The 17,085-nt window shown below is 45.7% G+C and overlaps 1 protein-coding gene across 2 annotated transcripts in view; it reads right to left on the bottom strand.

The window, feature by feature from the left end:
* Positions 1–17,085, bottom strand: part of LOC115383789 (interleukin-1 receptor accessory protein-like 1) — a 209,549-nt gene that overhangs the window by 18,397 nt on the left and 174,067 nt on the right. For both annotated transcript variants that reach the window (XM_030085973.1, XM_030085972.1), the window contains exon 7: positions 8,175–8,307. In XM_030085973.1, coding sequence (XP_029941833.1) covers positions 8,175–8,307 — 133 coding nt within the window. The remainder of the gene's footprint in view (positions 1–8,174; positions 8,308–17,085) is intronic.

Genomic DNA, 17,085 nt, shown 5'->3' on the forward strand with positions numbered 1-17,085 from the left:
TCCTGCTGTGCTGCCGTCGGACCAACAGGAATGATGTATGAGCAGATAATCTTTTTAAGGTTACAAAAATTGCAGCTATTTCCAGCCCCTCCTGTTTAATGATGCATGGGACTAATAGCGCGAAAAGGTGCGAGTTGCCACTTGGGCATTCATCTGCCGCCTGCCGCGGGGCATTTGAATATGAAAACTCATCTAATTCTTGTTGATCAATGCACGAGCTAAACAAAGCAGATTGTGGAGCGCCGTGCAGATGGAGACAAACTGCAGAAACAGGCGCCGCTGCCATGGCAATACCTCCCCTCCCGCTTTAAAGTGCCGCTAATATGTTGTTGAAACTATTGCACGGCAGAGAAATTTCTTTTATTGACCGTCGACACAGAACAGCCATTAGAGGTAATCATTTCATAGCTACGTGGACTAACAGCTCCATAAAAGCTAATAATGAAGTCGTACCATTTAAGCCGGTCGGCTGCAGGAAGCATAAAGGTTAAGATAGCCGCTTGTTGGAGTACATGACAAATAACTTCGCGAGGCCTTTTCGCTTCCATTTTCTCTTTTCTTTTCCTTCTTTAAAGAGACGTCACCGACGTGAAACAAGCAAGATCCTCCAACGCCGCACGACACAATCGGGGACATTCCTTCAGGGAAACTGTTAACTGCAGAAAGCATCTAAACAATACAGACAGCAGAGCGGATTTCCTTCCGCTAAACACGGTTCTAATGAATAGAATCAGATCCGACATCTTCGGGATGCTTCCTGTGTTCAAAGATGGGAAGCAGAAGGAAACCAGGCAGAGAGGAGAAGAGTTCGTCAACTTCCAGCGTCGCACTTCCACAATGTCAAGCTCTGCTGTGTTTACAAAACTGACGATAAAGAACATTTTACCGTCCTTCAGACGTTTTCATCATGTTAACAGTTTAAACAATTTACAGTTTTTTTGTGTAATTTAGCTGTTTTGGCGATTGAAGTCGTCTGGTTTGGACACTTACCTATTCATCTTTTGCCATTTTCAGACATGTTTTTAGATGTGAAAGCCATTTTAACAGTTACAGCCTTTAAGCAGTTTAGCAGGATTCTTTTTTTTTCAGTTTAGCTATTTTAACGGCAGAGTTGTTTTAGGCATCTAAGCTTTAAGCCCGTTTCAGTCATTTTGCTAAAACTCCAACATGATTCATGCTTTTCTTGGCAAATGTGTCACTTAAAGTGATAAATATCTTGGAATAAAACAATAAAAATCAACCTTCCCTCAACAATACCTGACATTTTTTAACCACATCACTGGAGTTGCCCCCCACCCCCCACATCTTCAGGAAGCCACTACCCTCACTTTATCAAACAGTAAAACAAGTCTTCTTGTTGAGCGGTGACTGTCAGGTTGGGATTTTTAAAAAAGAGGAGCCGTGGAGATAAAAGGCACATCAGGACGCCGCTGGTTTTGTGGCGTCGCTCGTTTCTCACCGCCTGGTATGAAGTTGACTCGATCGGGGTGGGTTCGCTGCCCACTGTGATGGAAACTCCGGCTGGAGCCGGAGCGTCGTTATTATTCATTTCGAACGCCGGCAGGCGTGGCGCATTCGCCGGAAACCCTTCTTTGAAGGTGGTCCGGTGGGATCCCGCTCAACACATCCGTATCTTGGTCTGATATTATCTAGCGCAGTCTCAATGTGACACCTGAACTTTTGAACTGTACCGTGTTTTCACGCTGTTGCTCTCTTTTTTCTTTTTTTTCCCCTCCCTTCACCGAAAAGCCTCTCTGGCTGGCTGCTTGATCATTCCTCTCCCTGCTAGTCTGCACTCCTCCTGATGACACCCCAAAGGCTGATCTGAATCAGATCACACTCGCAATATCAGGTCGGGCGCGATGACGGATCGCCCGGCAGAGGTCGGCGTGACGCCGGCACGCTCCGGCTGACAAAGAATTTAACTTTTTCGCTTTTGTTTACGCACACTGAGATCCGCCTGTGAAGGCATGCAGCACCAGTAGACTTGAGGGTTTTTGGACCCCTGCTGGGCTGGAAATGCCTGAGCATGCCCTCCAGGAGCTGGACCGAGGTGATTTAGAGATGGGGGGGATATCTGCTGCAACCGCCCTGTTCGCCTGGTGACCCCGACCCGCAATCAAACGGATAAATGGAAAACAAGCGTGCTGCGAATTCCCCAGGTAAAGGTCAGCGGGTTTGAGGAAAAACTGGTAACTGGAACCGAGGGAGGCCTTTTTCTACGGCGAGGAGGGAAAAGGATCTTCTGGGTCTTTGTTGAGTTTAGCACCTTGGGAAAAGCCGGTGTCGTCCGATTTCCCATCAATACGTCTGCGAGAGCTTCAATTAAGAGCGAAAAGTGAAATTCCACACTTGAACCGCTGCTCTCCTCCCGCCCAGCGGGGGACTGAAACTACTTCTTTTAAACTTGCCACGTCCCTTCGGAGATCCGTGACGTCTCGTCCTGCAGCTGCGTTGTTTTCCCCTCGTACCGGCCCCCGGGTACCGGCGGCGAAACGTTGTGCCAAAAGCTCCATTTCATGTATTGCTGGGCGGCCCTTCGGGGAATACTCCCGTGTGATTAATTTCCATTTCAAAGCTTAAAAGCTCGGGGAACGATGTCAGGCAGTGGGTTTGAAGTGGCGTTTGGATGGGAACAAAAAAAAAATAAAGAAATAAATAAAGAAATATCACAACAGAAAAAAAAAAAACCCAGTGCAGACTCGGATGTGCTTTCAAAGTTACTCGGGGTCACGGTTTGATTCCTTCGGCTCGTTACCTCATTTGACTATCATCTGAAAGCTGCTTTCGCGCCACGTGTGTCACGCTCCTCCGTACTCTACCGTCTCATCTTTACCGTGCCCCCCCCCTCCCTCCACCCCCCACTTTTGTTGCCACCTGCCCACCCCCCCCCCCCCCCACCCCCCCCCCCCCCCCCCCCCCCCCCACCGCCTCCCCGAACATCCTGCAGGCTCTAATTGGCCCGGTGTCCTTCACGACGGAGAGCGGCGCTGAGAGCCGGACGGAGCGCGCTGGCGGGCTAATAGAGACATCTCCAAATGCCAGGTCACCGGCCGGGCCGCCAACGCTCCTCTCGGCCTCGTCGCGCTGCTTACGGTTAACCTTTTCAGGAGCCGGCGTTTGTCGACAACAAGGGTTTTTCAAAGCACTACATAGGTGCGGGACATGAAAAGGGTCTTTATTACAATATAGATCGCAGTGAAATGTCTTGCTGAGCAAACACGGGACCGGCGAGTGTTGGAAAAACCGTCGTCAGAAACGGCACTTCTCAAGGTCATACATCTCTGCATTAGCAAGTCTGCAAATGGCCTTTCTGTATTCAGTACTGGAGCGAAGCCTGAACCTGCAGGTGTGTCCAATCAAGTCAAGACTGGCAGAAATGCGATCCAAAAGAAGCTCTGCTTGTTTATTCTCATGACAAAATTATTCATTTTATTTCTATACTAACATCAATTAGTCGTGAGTCAATGTGGCGACGTCGTATTTTTGCTATTTATTCAACCATTTTCAGATTGACTGAATCAGAAATGCGTGTGGATGGAGAACTGACATTTACGAGGCCATCATCTAAACAAATGGGGACACCTTAATCCAGAGTTTAATCTGGAGCTCGCTGTCAGTGTGCTCTCTTCAGTCGCTGTAGATATCAAAACAGTCATATAAAAGTTTTCTTTCATGAGCTCATTAAAAAAATAAAATAAACCATTAAAATAAGGAAAAAAATGTGAAGAAAATGGCAACGTTTCAAAGATTTTAATTAGTTGTGGTGAATCAAAAACGAGTATCATTTCAATTTCTGTCTCAAATATCATTGCGCTTGGCAGCACATGTGGACTCATAACCCCTGCACTGTGATACAGATCGCACTGCCTGATGAAACAGGTGTTGTTTAAGAAGATTAAGATAAAAGAAAGAAACAAACAACTGTAGAGACTGGATATCTTACAATCTGCAACCTAAACTATGCACGACTTCACGTGGCACAACATAATTTTCTTTCTGCCGCGGCTTCGTCTTTGCTCTTATCTCATTCCCTGCCGACGACACTCCGCTGTGGACTGAGACGTTCCTCTCCACTGCTGAAGCTCAGGAAACTATTTCCCAATTTCTAGCAACATCTGAGTGGTGGTGCTCTCTCCACTTTAAATACAAACAAACAAAGCGGTGGAATCTGGTGTGTGTTTGCTCATTTCTCATCATTTGGATTATTTCGCTCTTCCTTGGATATTTTCAATCTATATTTCTTTCCAGGCGAACCTGGTTGTTCGGCGATTTCATCTGATAATTTGATCACAATCAGCAGGGTTGTGCGGATGGAGGTAAAACAGAATAAGTGATAAGAGGAACGCTTGCTGTGTTGTATTTAATCAGAGATGGCCGATTTGAAAGGGATGTCCTTCGAAGGGGAGTGCCCCCCTCCTCCGCTCCAGGTTCAGCAGACTCAGGGGTCCTGTGATGGTAATGAGGATTGATTATTCACTTAAAGAGGGTTAGCGCTCTGATTGACTTTCACTATTAAGTACAGTGGCGGCCTGACGTGCTTCGCCACACGCCCGGCCTGTGACCTTTAATCTGAACCACTTTTCAGGAAAGTGAGAATCGACTCGCTGAAGCGTCGCGTCGTCGCTCGCTCGGTTAATTAGCAATAAAAGACTGCTCAAGTTGATCAAATACAAATGAAACAGGTCCAGGTACACCTCGTCAATACCAGACTGGGCCTTTCTTTATGGTTTAAAATGATCCAACAAGGTAAAAGAAACTTTCCTGAGAGATTCAGATCCTTGGAAACGCAGATTTGAGCAGTACGACGTGGTGTTTCAGCCTGTTAGGTCAGAGCTCTGCAGCCTCTTGATCCAAATAACATCAATCTGGAGCTGAAAATTATGTTGCAGCTCTAAAATAAAAACAACAAGCTCATTAAGTTGATGTTAAATGTACAATAATGAATATTAGGCTGGATTTAGGATGTTTCACAACTACAGTTTAGCAGATTTAAAGGTGCTGTAGGCAGGATTTTGCTAGTCAATGCTAATTTTTCTGTGTTTTCTTTGGATTAAATGTTAGAGTATCCATTGATAATCCTTTAGGAGTGTAGCATAATTGCACTACCACGAGGGCGCAGCGTTTCCATCTGTCTCTGTTCTGAGCTGAAAAGGAATCTCGACAGCTCCAGGTATCTTCGACCAATCAGAAGAGCCCATGAGGCTCTAACCGTGATTGGTCGAGGGGCGTTCGTCGCACATACTTGTGGGAGGAGCTTAACTTGCGTAAGGGCGTATTGTCAGAGAAAACAGGACAGGATTGGCTGTGCTGGGTTTCAAATCGCTATCTTAGATGGGTCAAATGCAGAATCCTGCCTACAGCCCCTTTAACCGTTTATGGTCATTTAACTTGTTGGATTGATTTTAGCTTTTCAGTCAAAGTTCCAATAGAAAACCAAATTCTGCCAAGAGAATATGTAAACTCAGACTGGAGACTTCCATAGAAAAGTGCAAACATTGATTTCTCCATCTTTGTTTGTCACAGCTGGAAATTTCAGGCGCTTGTTTTCTGATATGACGCCACCAGAGAAACTGTCATTAAAAGAGGCTTACTGAGAAAGGTGACAAGGATTCCTAGATTTGTTTTCCCTCAAATGTAATTCTACTCTTATTGCCGAGTTCAATAAACTGGAAATCCACCAAGTGACACCTGAAAAGATTCGAGAAAAGAAAGGCTGTTTTTTTTATTTATTAGGGGGCCAAGCCACGGATGGCCAGGGAGCGCGTATGCATCGCATACGCGTTCCCAGGCCAGCTGTGCTGGGAACCCTATTGTAATTGATAGGGTTTTTATTATTATTTTTATTTTTCCGTATGTAAAAGTCCCGCTGCAGCCCAAACCGTACATGGGAGGGTGGTGCAACTTGGTGGCTTGGTCCCAAACCATGGTCCGACGGAGGACGCAAAAAATCAAAATAATCCACCACCAGGTGGCGCTATAGGCCACATAAATGGATTTTGGGCTATAACTCCCACACCGTATGTCGCACATTCAAAAAACTCATATCCTCAGATTCCCTGAGAAGAACTGAATCACCTGGGCTAGGCCACGCCCATTTCCGCCTATAATTTTTTTTCGCTAGATCGTTAAAACTGAAAAACATACTTTTCCGAACTCTGTCTAGGGGCTTTGTCCGAACCACGTGAAAATCTGCACATAAAGTCTTCAGTATGGTCTGACACAAAGTTATCAAAAGAATTTTGCTACGTTGAAATATGCGCAACGTGGGCTTGACTAAACTTTGCCAGCGAGCTAGCTAAACACAAAGTTTCACTTATCTTGGTCATAATAAATGCTAACACCACCAAACTTAAGATCCTTGGTTACAATGTGACTGTGGGTCTATCAGCCCATTTTGGTGAACATTGGCCACTAGGTGGCGCTATAACTCATGAAAATGCATTTTGACCCGTAATTTTTACATTTTAAATCACATCTTCTTAAACTTGATATCGACATGTTCCCTGAGCACAGTGGCATCACGGGACATGCTACTAAATCACTAAAAAGAGGAGAATAAACAGACATAGTTCATGTTAGGGGTAGTAACCAATAAAGGTGTAGTAACCAACAGATGGCACATAGTGGAGTTCACTGTTTGCAAGCAGTGTCTGTGGTGAAAGCAGGCTTTGCCTGTGTGAACTGAGAGATTGCAAATGAACAACTTCATGAATCTTTTTGTGACAAAGAAGTATCTGGTCCAATAGACTCTATTCACAAATCAACCACTTCCTGAACTTCAGGAGGCTCCTTGTTTCCTGTCTTTCGTGACAGGATGAGCTGATTAATACAGGTGTGTCTGAAGTTGTTACAGAGGTCAGACACACCAACATTAATCGGATTGTCCTATCATGAAAGAAAGGAAAGAAGGAAAATCCTGAAGTTCAGGAAGGGGTGAAGTTGTGCATAGAGTACATCACTCTATCAGAGGAAAATCAGAGTTGTAGAAATGACTGGAAAGTCAAGAGAGCCATGACATTATATTCTTTACAAGTGCATGTAACACTCTGACCTCAACTGTATTGTGTTTACAATGTCATACTGTCTTTTTTCACTGACAATATTAAAAACAACCTGTGTCTCTACTCAGTGACCTGACATGACTAAAACCAAGCAGCAACTCATGGTGGGAACTTGGTGTCTGAAAGACGGACGGAAACGGCATGATCTCTGAGTAATTTACTCTTTTCAAAGCAGTTTCTGTATGGTTTAAACATCAGAGTTCTCAACACTGAACTCACTTCACTTCTGTCTGATTCAGCCAGAGGCTGTGTGTTAACTTTGGTCAAAATTGGCGAAAAGGGGGGCGCAGTAAACAGAGACAGCAAGTGACGTGAAAGTTGATCAGAGTTGCACTGCGTATGGTGAGCGTGACGTGGGCCTTGCTGGCGGGGGTTAGACGTCGGCTCGTGTCCCGACGCCCGTCCCGAGCCCGGGGTCCCTCGTGGCGAGCTTCTGAGGGCTCCGCTGAGTCCGGGGTCCGAGTCGCGCGGGAGGCTTGGCCCCCTATGAGCACTGCTTGCAGTTCTAGTTTATTTATGTTTTTATTTTTGTCCTTCTTGACTTGGACAAGCTGAGGTGAAAAGAGATTGAATTGTTGGATGGTCATCCACCTTTAGGTGATGTGTGTGTGTGTGTGTGTGTGTGTGTGTGTGTGTGTGTGTGTGTGTGTGTGATTCTGGAGTAAACAGTTCTCTGTTTCCAGCCACGAGACGGAGACCATCCAAATGGAAAAAGGAGGTCAGCGCAGGCATTCGGCCGGAGTTTCCATCTGCCGTGCCGCCCTTCCCATCACTGCCTATACGGATATTTTACCTTGGATACGGCGCGTACGGATAAAGAATGCATAGCTGTCTGCATTATTAAACGGCCACATGAAGCATTCATGAATATCATTTAAATGATCGCAGGGTAGTGAAAGGCCGCCTTTAGTGTCTGGTGTGTCACACGGTCGTGGTAAATGGCTTTAAAAAGGTATTTACCAGATCAGCCTCGGGGTCCGTCACTGCATTTCATATGATTCAACGTACCTCATAAATCTGTTATACTATTTTTTTCGTTCTATAGCAGCTGAACAAGCAGCATAACCAGCATAGCTACATTTGTCTTGCAGGTAATTGAGGAGGCCTTACTTGATTTCGCTCTCTTGCACTCGCTCTTCATCCAGATCCTCGATAAACTTTTCCCCCTTCATCCAGTAGATGAGTGGACTGACGTCTCCGCTGTATCCGAAGAACGCCTGGCACGTCAAGTTGACCGGGTTACCTTTTGGGGAAAAAAGACAAAAAAAGAAAGAAGACAATATACGTCAAACTCAGGATTCAAGTCCACCTAAAGCAACAAAGTCAAAATGAGGAGACAGACATTGCTACGTCACATTAAAATTTTACTGTATTTAGATTTTGAAGAAAGTCACCCAACTTGCAACTTGCTAGCAGAATACCCTGTTTTGTAATACCACTCCGTACCACAAGGTGATGTCATGAGTACCAACATCGATAACACAGTCCTCAGTACAACAACAGGGAATCAGTGAATACACCCAAACTGCAAATTCTGACGAGCCAGCAATGCTACGAAATGACTGCTAATGATGAGTAAATCCAATGTGATACTTATATCGAATGAAAATATGACCTGAATATTCAACAAAAAGAAAAAAGAAGTATTTCACATGCCCCAAAACTGGGAAGAATTTCAAGTCCTTTCCATTCATCCTTTCCATTCACTCTGAAATATTAATATTCACAATGAGAAAATATTAAATCGTTAGGTAGTTCTATAACATACCCAATAGAATCTACTGCATTTAATAATGCTCATCATTGCCACCTACAGGACAAAAGCAGTATCACTTGTATAATCCTAAATATTGCAGAGTTGTTTCGGGTTTTCATCGAACTGGTGCTCTCTCTAACCAACAGAAGCCTGTTTCTTTCTTGTGGTAGCACAGTCTCTGAGGCATTCCTTGCATGCAGTGTTGCTCACAACCGGCTTCGTCAACACGTGGCAAAACAAACACAGACAAATCTATAAAAAATAAATGACGGCAGTGTCTGTCCTGCTCCTCTGTCCTCTGCAAGCCGGTTCAGCTTGGAGCAGGTATACAAGAGGAGCGATATTGGATGATACCTGAACCTTCTTCGACAAGCACGAGTGCTTCCTGTTATTAAACCCATTCTCTCACCAAGCTGCAATTTTTACCCTTGAAAAACTCCATAACAGGCTCCCCGATTCCATCAGTCCCAGAAGCTCTTCTTTTAACTATCCCAGAGCCTGTTTAAAATTCCCCCGACGGCCTCTTAAACTGGAAAAACGCTCTCTTGAACTCTCTTTCAACCAACGCTGTAACACCGCCGCACCTTGATAAAAGCTCTCGTGCTCTTCAGGAACCTCCTCCTCCCTTGGATCACATTTTTTAATATCTGCCCTGCTATTTTTTGCTCGCAGCACTTTAGGAACATTTAAAACACAAAAGTGCAACTTGACTTAGAGAGAAGTGGTTTCTGTCATTAATGAATTCATGTCAGTGAGACAAAAACACTTCTCGCACCGATTTCCACGTCTTTCCCTCCATTGCTCAAACAAATTACATGTAATGGATTCCACGGGACATTTTTCCCAGTCAAATGACTGAAACCAGACAAAAAGGAAAAAAACTAAACTGAAATTTAACAGAAAAAGGGAGATTCAAACCCATGGCCAGTCTCAACGTGAGTTACGAGTGCCAACCGCTATTTCTCAATCAATTTGGGAACTAATTCAACATTTTCTAGAAAAAACATTTTAAAAATGTAACGACTGAGTCTTTAAAAAAAGAAAGAAAATTTAAAAATGTTAAATGATTTAAAAGTTTTAAACTGTTCCTGTGATTTGTGAGGAGCCTTGCAATTCCTCTGTTCACCACTTGGGGGATGTTTGACATGTTTTATTTTGACAGTTCAACTCCAAACAATTACATTTAAAATCTATAGTTTCTTTTTTTTTTTCCTTTGGGTAATAAGTGCATTTTTCAAGTAGCTTTTAAAATAAATCAAATTTAAAGTTTAGCGCATTAGCTTAGCTACAAACACTCCGAGAGAAGCGTTTGTTTTATGTTAGGCAGACACAGTACAGAAATATGTTTTTGGTGACATTTACCTTCTTATTTTTTGGCGAATTTGTCAGATTCAGACTCGGCTTCGCCTCAAACTCATCTTGCTCAAGCGGCGGCACTTTTTTGAGGTTTCACGTGACCTCCGAAAAAGGCACAAAGAAAAAGTCAGATAGCAACACTGTTGCGAAGTAGAAGGCGGCGTGATGAACAGATAGACTTCCCGGGACGGGAACGCCACGCAGACCCTCATTTTTTCACACCAGCGGGGGTCCACCCCTCAGCGCGCGTCCCCCGGCGACGGCAGGCAGATAAAGCCCTTTTAAACCCGTTGTTCTCTCGCCCCGGTTCGGATTAGCGGCCTTTCCTTATTTCCTTTCACACTTATTGTTGGCGTGGCCTCGGAGGAAGAGGACCACATCATCAGGACGGTGGGGGTGTGGAGTGAGGAGCGGGGGGGGGCAAGAAACACCAGTCGGGCCAAAAAGAAAAAAAAAAAGAAGGTGATTCAGCATCTCTTTATGAGCTGCACTTGCTCACTGGCCCTGTGGCGAGGACTCAGAAGTCTGTGAGATGGGCGATAACGCCGCCGTATAATTGGGTACTCGCGAGTTCAAAGATAATAGGGATTTTATTTTAACTCTAATTTGGCCCTCCGACGAGCGTTAACGGGCAAAATCTGGTTCACTGATACTGAGAAGGGGGACAGTTCAGCATTTCCTCTCACGGTGCAAGAAAAGTACTGTACACGGTGAAGTTGCGTGGATGCTGGGACCACACACACACACACACACACACACACACACACCCCTCACATTGCCATTCCCTGCAGCTCCAGCAGGGGTCTCTGTGGTGCTTCAAAGCAGGGGCGCCGGCGTGCCGGAGGAGCCCACACAAACAACACAAAAAGCCCCAAAACACACCGAGCTGACAGGTTGAGGCAGCAGTAAAAGGTAACACGGATCCTTTGGTGTCTTCGCCCGTCGTAGCTCTGACACCACTTTCCAAGGGTGGGGGGGGGGGGCTGGCATACTAATTTCATTGTGATCAGAACAGACTGCAGAGGTAAAACAGACGTTCGTTGGTGTGTGTGTGTGTGGGGGGGGGGGGATTTAAGCACACAGACTCCAGCAGCAGTCAAATCCCTAACCTCTGGACTTGAGGGGGGAGGGAGGGGGGGGATAAAGTGAGCCTTAATGCGATTGTCTCCTCTCTCTTATCTGCGGAGCGTCTGCCTCGGTCGCATGTGGCTCGCAGGACGGGGACGTCAGCAAAGATTCTCGCGGCTTAGCCGACGGACTGGAAGCAAACCGCGGAGGAAGGGGGGTCGGGGGGGTGGCGGCATGTGCACAGATCACAGGTGTAGCATAAGGGAGGGGAGCGTGCTGCGGCCTCTCACTCCATCGGCATGCAGCCTGTGGCGCTCAGTCCTTTGTCGACTTCATCTACCAGCAGATCCAAACAATTGAGCTCTTGAGCAGGAAAGCCTCTCCTTCCTTTGTTTTTTTTTTTTTTTTTTCCTTCATTTTCATGGCTTGAATAAATTTAGCTCTGGGAAAACACTTCAGACTGCAACAAGAGGAATTTACAAGAGTTTTGTGAATCTAAACAGTATTTGACAATCTAGCAGCTGGTAATTACAGTGATCCAGCAGTTTGGGGTTTGTATTGACCTGATCCGGCGTGGGAGAGGTAATCAATGAATTGTTAGTTCTCAAGCTTGGAAACAGTGGTTGACTTAAAAAAAAACAACCCAAAAACCTCCATTTAGCTCCATTTTCACGGTCTCATGTGAATGGACGAGCCCCATCAGCTTGGCTATTACATGAAGTATTATTGTCTTGTCTTCAGGTCGATAAAATATCAAAACCAACCTCCGTCACACGCATTTGAAGAAAATGTGATGTAACTCCAGCAGTACAATGTAACTTGAGTCCTTACACTTTTCTGAAGCTATTGATGGTCCTTCAGGTTGTTCAAGAGGAGTTCAAGCAACAGGAAGTAGTTTATTAAGTAGCAGCATTTGTTCACGTCACAACAAATGGTTCTCAAGCTGACTGAACTGAATCCAAAACAAGACTCATAAAACTGGAGCGAATTTTGCTCGATAAGTAAAAACAGGCTGGAACCAAAAGATTACATTTGCAAAGTTGAGAAAATTCCAGCTGCAAACTTATAAGATGCTACATGGAAAAACTACAAGCTGAAAGTTACTATAAGCAAAAAGACACTTCTTTACTGGATCAATGGTATTTATAAAATGCTGCAGCCTCTGGTTGATAAAACACTATTTGATTATACGGTTTTATTTATACGGCTGAACCACTTTACATTTATGTGAACATAAAGTTAGGGTCACCAACAAGGCAACAAAAGAAGTTTCTGAACACGTAACAACGTGACAAACATCACAAAGATCCAGAACAGATTAAAGAGAATTGGGACTTAGAGCAGCTGGTTAGCTAATAACAGTCTCCAGTTTAGTTACATTTCATCTATAAGACGATGGATTAAAACTTAGCATCATTTCTGTGGTTGTGAACTTTAGTGACAACAGTGAAAACTCTTTATTTGGCCTTCACCAAAGCTGGACTCGCATTATTTTCTATAATAAACCGGTTTCATGTTACTTTGTGGAATAACACAGCAGAGAGACAGGTGTAACCGAACAGACTGCGGGATATGAATGGATTGAATGTATAAAAATTTGATTGCAAGTCACAAATGCATTGTCACAGAAAATGGAGCGCGAACGTGAGGCGGTCTTCAGCCGGTAAGGTGGGAATTATCCTTCATTTCTGAGATTCTCGTGTTTGATTGCACTCAGCTGAAGACATGGAGGTCACGCTCTTCAAAGCAGCCCTGGAATTCTTCTGAAAGACCTTACGTTGGTATTTCCTTCAATTTGCTCAAAATTATGGGAAGATGGGAGGAGAGATGCATTCCTTCATTTATGAAATACCGGATATATATATATATATGTTTTGCTATTTTAAATGTGCCTTAAAGGTGTGATCGGAAACTCAACGCACAATGTCAGGATGATGCTTTCTGTCGCTTCTGGCATTGATGGGAAACTGCTTCGCTCCCCTCGTCCGTCTGAAACATTTCTCTCCCTGCACTCTAATTAATTTTCCCTTTAGTGCATCGGTCTGGAGTGCACATAAAGTGACTTGAAGTTTGCCCCGTGGATTGTGATCAGCAGGAACGAGAAAAAAGCCTCGAAATCGAATCAACGGCTGATTGCAGGGAAAAGTGGGGGGGGGGGGGGGGGGGCTTCCCAGATTTGGCATCTGGACCGTGTGAAGTGCTTCCTGAAAGTATTTTTTTAAAGGGAATCTGAAGACGGGCGAGCGTCAGGCCTCTATTGTCTGTAGCGAGAGATGGGTAATTGCGGCTGCTGGGTAACCACTCAGGACGGCGTCACCAGATGTGGCGCCTTAATTGCCTCCCTGTTCAGCTTCACTTTGCTTTGCCTATTACAACCCCAAGGCCTCTCCAATCGTGCATCCTGAGGCCGACGCTCGCTTTGTTCGCTCGTCATTTTAGCGACATCCCCTCTCTCGTATGGTCAATCTCCTGTTATTCACACACGGCGCTTGCAGCTCATTATCGTGAAGCGCTGCCTCCTCCGCTCCCCTTAATTAATGCAAGTAGGGACACAATAGAATGTGTACAGTCTTTTTTTTTTTTTTTTTTTTTTTTTTCCTGGACATTAGAGGCATGTTAGCGTGTTGCATAATAGGAAATGCTCAATGATCTGTTGTGAAATTAAACATTTTCTCAGCTCGGTGCCACTTTTACGGTAATGCTGCCGAATATCGCACGGCGGCGGGAAACACAACAGGCTGGGGGCCGGGTTAATAACCAGTCCAAATCCAGCCCGGTGGAACAGAGCATGACATTTGGAAAGATCAACACCCACTCTCCCGCATTGATGTTCTCATAATGCGACGTCCTCCGGCACAACAAAAGCAGCGCCCGTTATTGCCGTCCGGTCGGCAGAAGAATCATTAGCCCCAATGCTAAAACCCGGCGCTGCTTCGGCTCTCGTGTGCAGGAGTCGCAGTTGAATTCTCCTAATGAAAAGCTCATTAGACGTAAATGAAATGCTTAAAAGGGTACTCCAGGAAAACATTAGAGGCATGCCACGCAGAATGCAGGAAGCAAGGTCGCAGCGCAGTTACAGGGGCGTCAGGTCATGACGGCCGTGAGGATTTGGGATGAACTTTTGCTGCTGGTCCCATTTTCCCCAGTAAAGTTTTTGAGACACAAAAGCTTTTGGATAAAGTTAATGCTAAAAAAAAAAAAAAAAAAAAAAAAAAAAAAAAGAGCTTCTCATACTGTGAGAAACCAGGAATTGGATCTCAACAGGACCTGGAAGCTCGCTGGGCTTTGCTGGAAGTCTGTGCCGGCAGAAGAAGGACTCCTGTCGAGCTTAGTGCAGAACGACAAAGCCGTCTGGAGGATCCCTGAGCGGCGGCTTGCGGCTCCGGCCCTGACGGAGAGCCGGGGAGCTGGAGAAAAATGAAAAAATGTGGCGCGCGGGGAAGACAAAGACACGGATCTACAGTGACAGTGAGAGGAAGAGCGATGACCCTGAGTGGTCGGCTCCTGGAAGCCTTGCTCGGCCTCCTCTGAGGCGTGCCCACACCCCACCGCCAGCTCCGCTTTCCGGCTGGAGCTGCCTGCGGTGACTCGCTCAGCTTGGGCCCACTTTAGCGCCGCTTTCAACTCCTCCGTCCGCAGGACGTCGACTCTTCTTCCGCCGCCAGGCGCTGCAAGTCGCACGACTGCAAGCAGCGCGTCGGCTGTCGGCCCGCGCATTTTACGAAAGTTGCATTTGTCCTTGTTTTTCACACACTTTCAAAAAGTTCCACCTCGGGAGGCGTTAAGTTGTGTTTTCAGTGTCTCTGACCAGTGTTCCATTATTTTGAAAACAGACACCCAAATGGAAGTTTGCCCTTTTTGTTGTTCAATCGGGGCCTCAGCTTCACTCACACACACACACACTCACTCAAATTTAAACATTATGGATGAGATGCTATGATTCATCGATGAAATGCTATGATCCAGTCTTTCCTCACACACCTACGCACAACTCAGACACTCCACATGGGAAGAAAAAAAAAAAAAGTTAATAGTGTATTTAATAAAAGTGTTCAATGTCGAGTCATTGCAGAATAATAATGAAGATGTTCAATCTGAAGGCTGACCCGGTGCTGCTTCGGCAGTAATGAAGGTTAGACAGGACACTGGGTTAAAAACAGGCTCAGTCAGGGGTGTCAAACTCATTTAAGGACCACAAACAGCAGAAATCAATCTACAAAGGGCCAGGCGAGTGAATTAATCTAACAAAAATGTGTTAACGGTGAAAAAAATCCGACTGGAAATACAGTGAAATGTCCACAAACAAAAGTGTGAAATGTGTAGCTCTTATTCTTTTCTTGAGATATTTTAACATCCAAAAACCAAGAGACTCCACTGCTGTAGAATCTCCTGGAAGAGCAGAAATTCAAGACACTTGCAGGTATTGTTGACAAAGGGCCATCTCATCAAGACTTCTGCAGCTTTCAGCGTGCGCGTTGTCACAAACCCACTGTTTGATCCTAATTCCTCCGTACTGGTAATACCAGTCCTGGCTATAGCGTTTTCTGCTCGGCTACCAACTGATATCTCTACTATTTCCACTAAAATGATTGTCTTTGATGGTTGAGAGGCAAAACGAAACAGGAATGAAGCACCTGAAATGTCTTATGCCGGTTTTCTTTGACATTTGTGTATCTGACATGGACGATTAACAGGGCCTGGATGAAACCTCCGAACCCCCCCGGTTGTGCCGGGTACCTAACAGGGTCCTGGACCTCATGTTTGGACACATGGTGTTAAGTCACACGATGCTTGCTCTGTTAGTTTTTCAATGATTCTGGCAGGATCGTTTGACATTTGCTCAACTTGTCGCAGGAAAACGGTTCCAACAGTAAAACCGCAACGATTATGGTCGAAAAGTCAAAAGAGAAAAGTGCATAAAACGCAGCACTCGTCGCTGAATGTTAATCAGTCCAAAGCCGGTGTCTGCTGTTCTCATCAGGCTTCACACAAGAATTTGGAACACAGTGGGGAGAATTCGCCTCCGTCCAGCCACAGTGGGCATCAGTGAGGTCAGGGCTGAAAAGACCCGGCTGGCAGCTCCACTCCCGTCTCCCCCCCCCCGAAGGGTTTGGCCTGGACCGAGGTCAGCGCTCCGAGAAAGTCAATCAAGTTCCAGATTTTGAAACGGTGGCGCCGCGCCTTGGGGCTGATGCCACTTTTCAATCAAAATTTGCCAGAATGACTTCCTTGGGTAAGCAAAAACCGAGAGATCCAGCAGGGATCGGCTTGGCCATCAGCCCTTTTTCGGTGCGTGTTCGCCAAAGCACTTATTGGTCGGACCTCACTGTGGCGTTGCTTCCAAAGGCATCGGGAAAACGAGTCTAGTCCCCAAATGAGCTGCTGGAGGAAATTCACCTGCGGAGATCAAGACAGCTTACTGTGCTCGGCGAGCGAGCGAGAGAGAGAGAGAGAGAGAGAATGAGATACATGGAGGAAGAGGAGTGAGCAGAGAGCACTGCTATATCCATACCCTCTCCCGGGGAGCCCATGTAATGAAAACAGGACACAGCAGAGTGGCTGGGACTGTAGGTGATTTTCCTGCGTCGGATCTCTCGTGGCGCGCGCGTGAGCCGAATGAACGAGGAGGCCCGGGCCGCAACTTAACAGACTGAGTGGAGGTTTTTGAGAAAGAAGCCGATGTAACTTATCGCTGCAAATCAGAGAGGGATGGAGGGAGGGGGGAGGAGGAGGAGGAGGAGGAGGAGGATGGAGCAAGCCGGTGTTAGCGGGTTTGGAAATCGTTGCATCACACCTCTCCGGGGAGAAGTGGGAAAAGGAGAGAAGCGGTTTTACACGGCG

Source organism: Salarias fasciatus (assembly GCF_902148845.1).
Source record: "Salarias fasciatus chromosome 23 unlocalized genomic scaffold, fSalaFa1.1 super_scaffold_20, whole genome shotgun sequence".
Lineage (NCBI taxonomy): Eukaryota > Metazoa > Chordata > Actinopteri > Blenniiformes > Blenniidae > Salarias > Salarias fasciatus.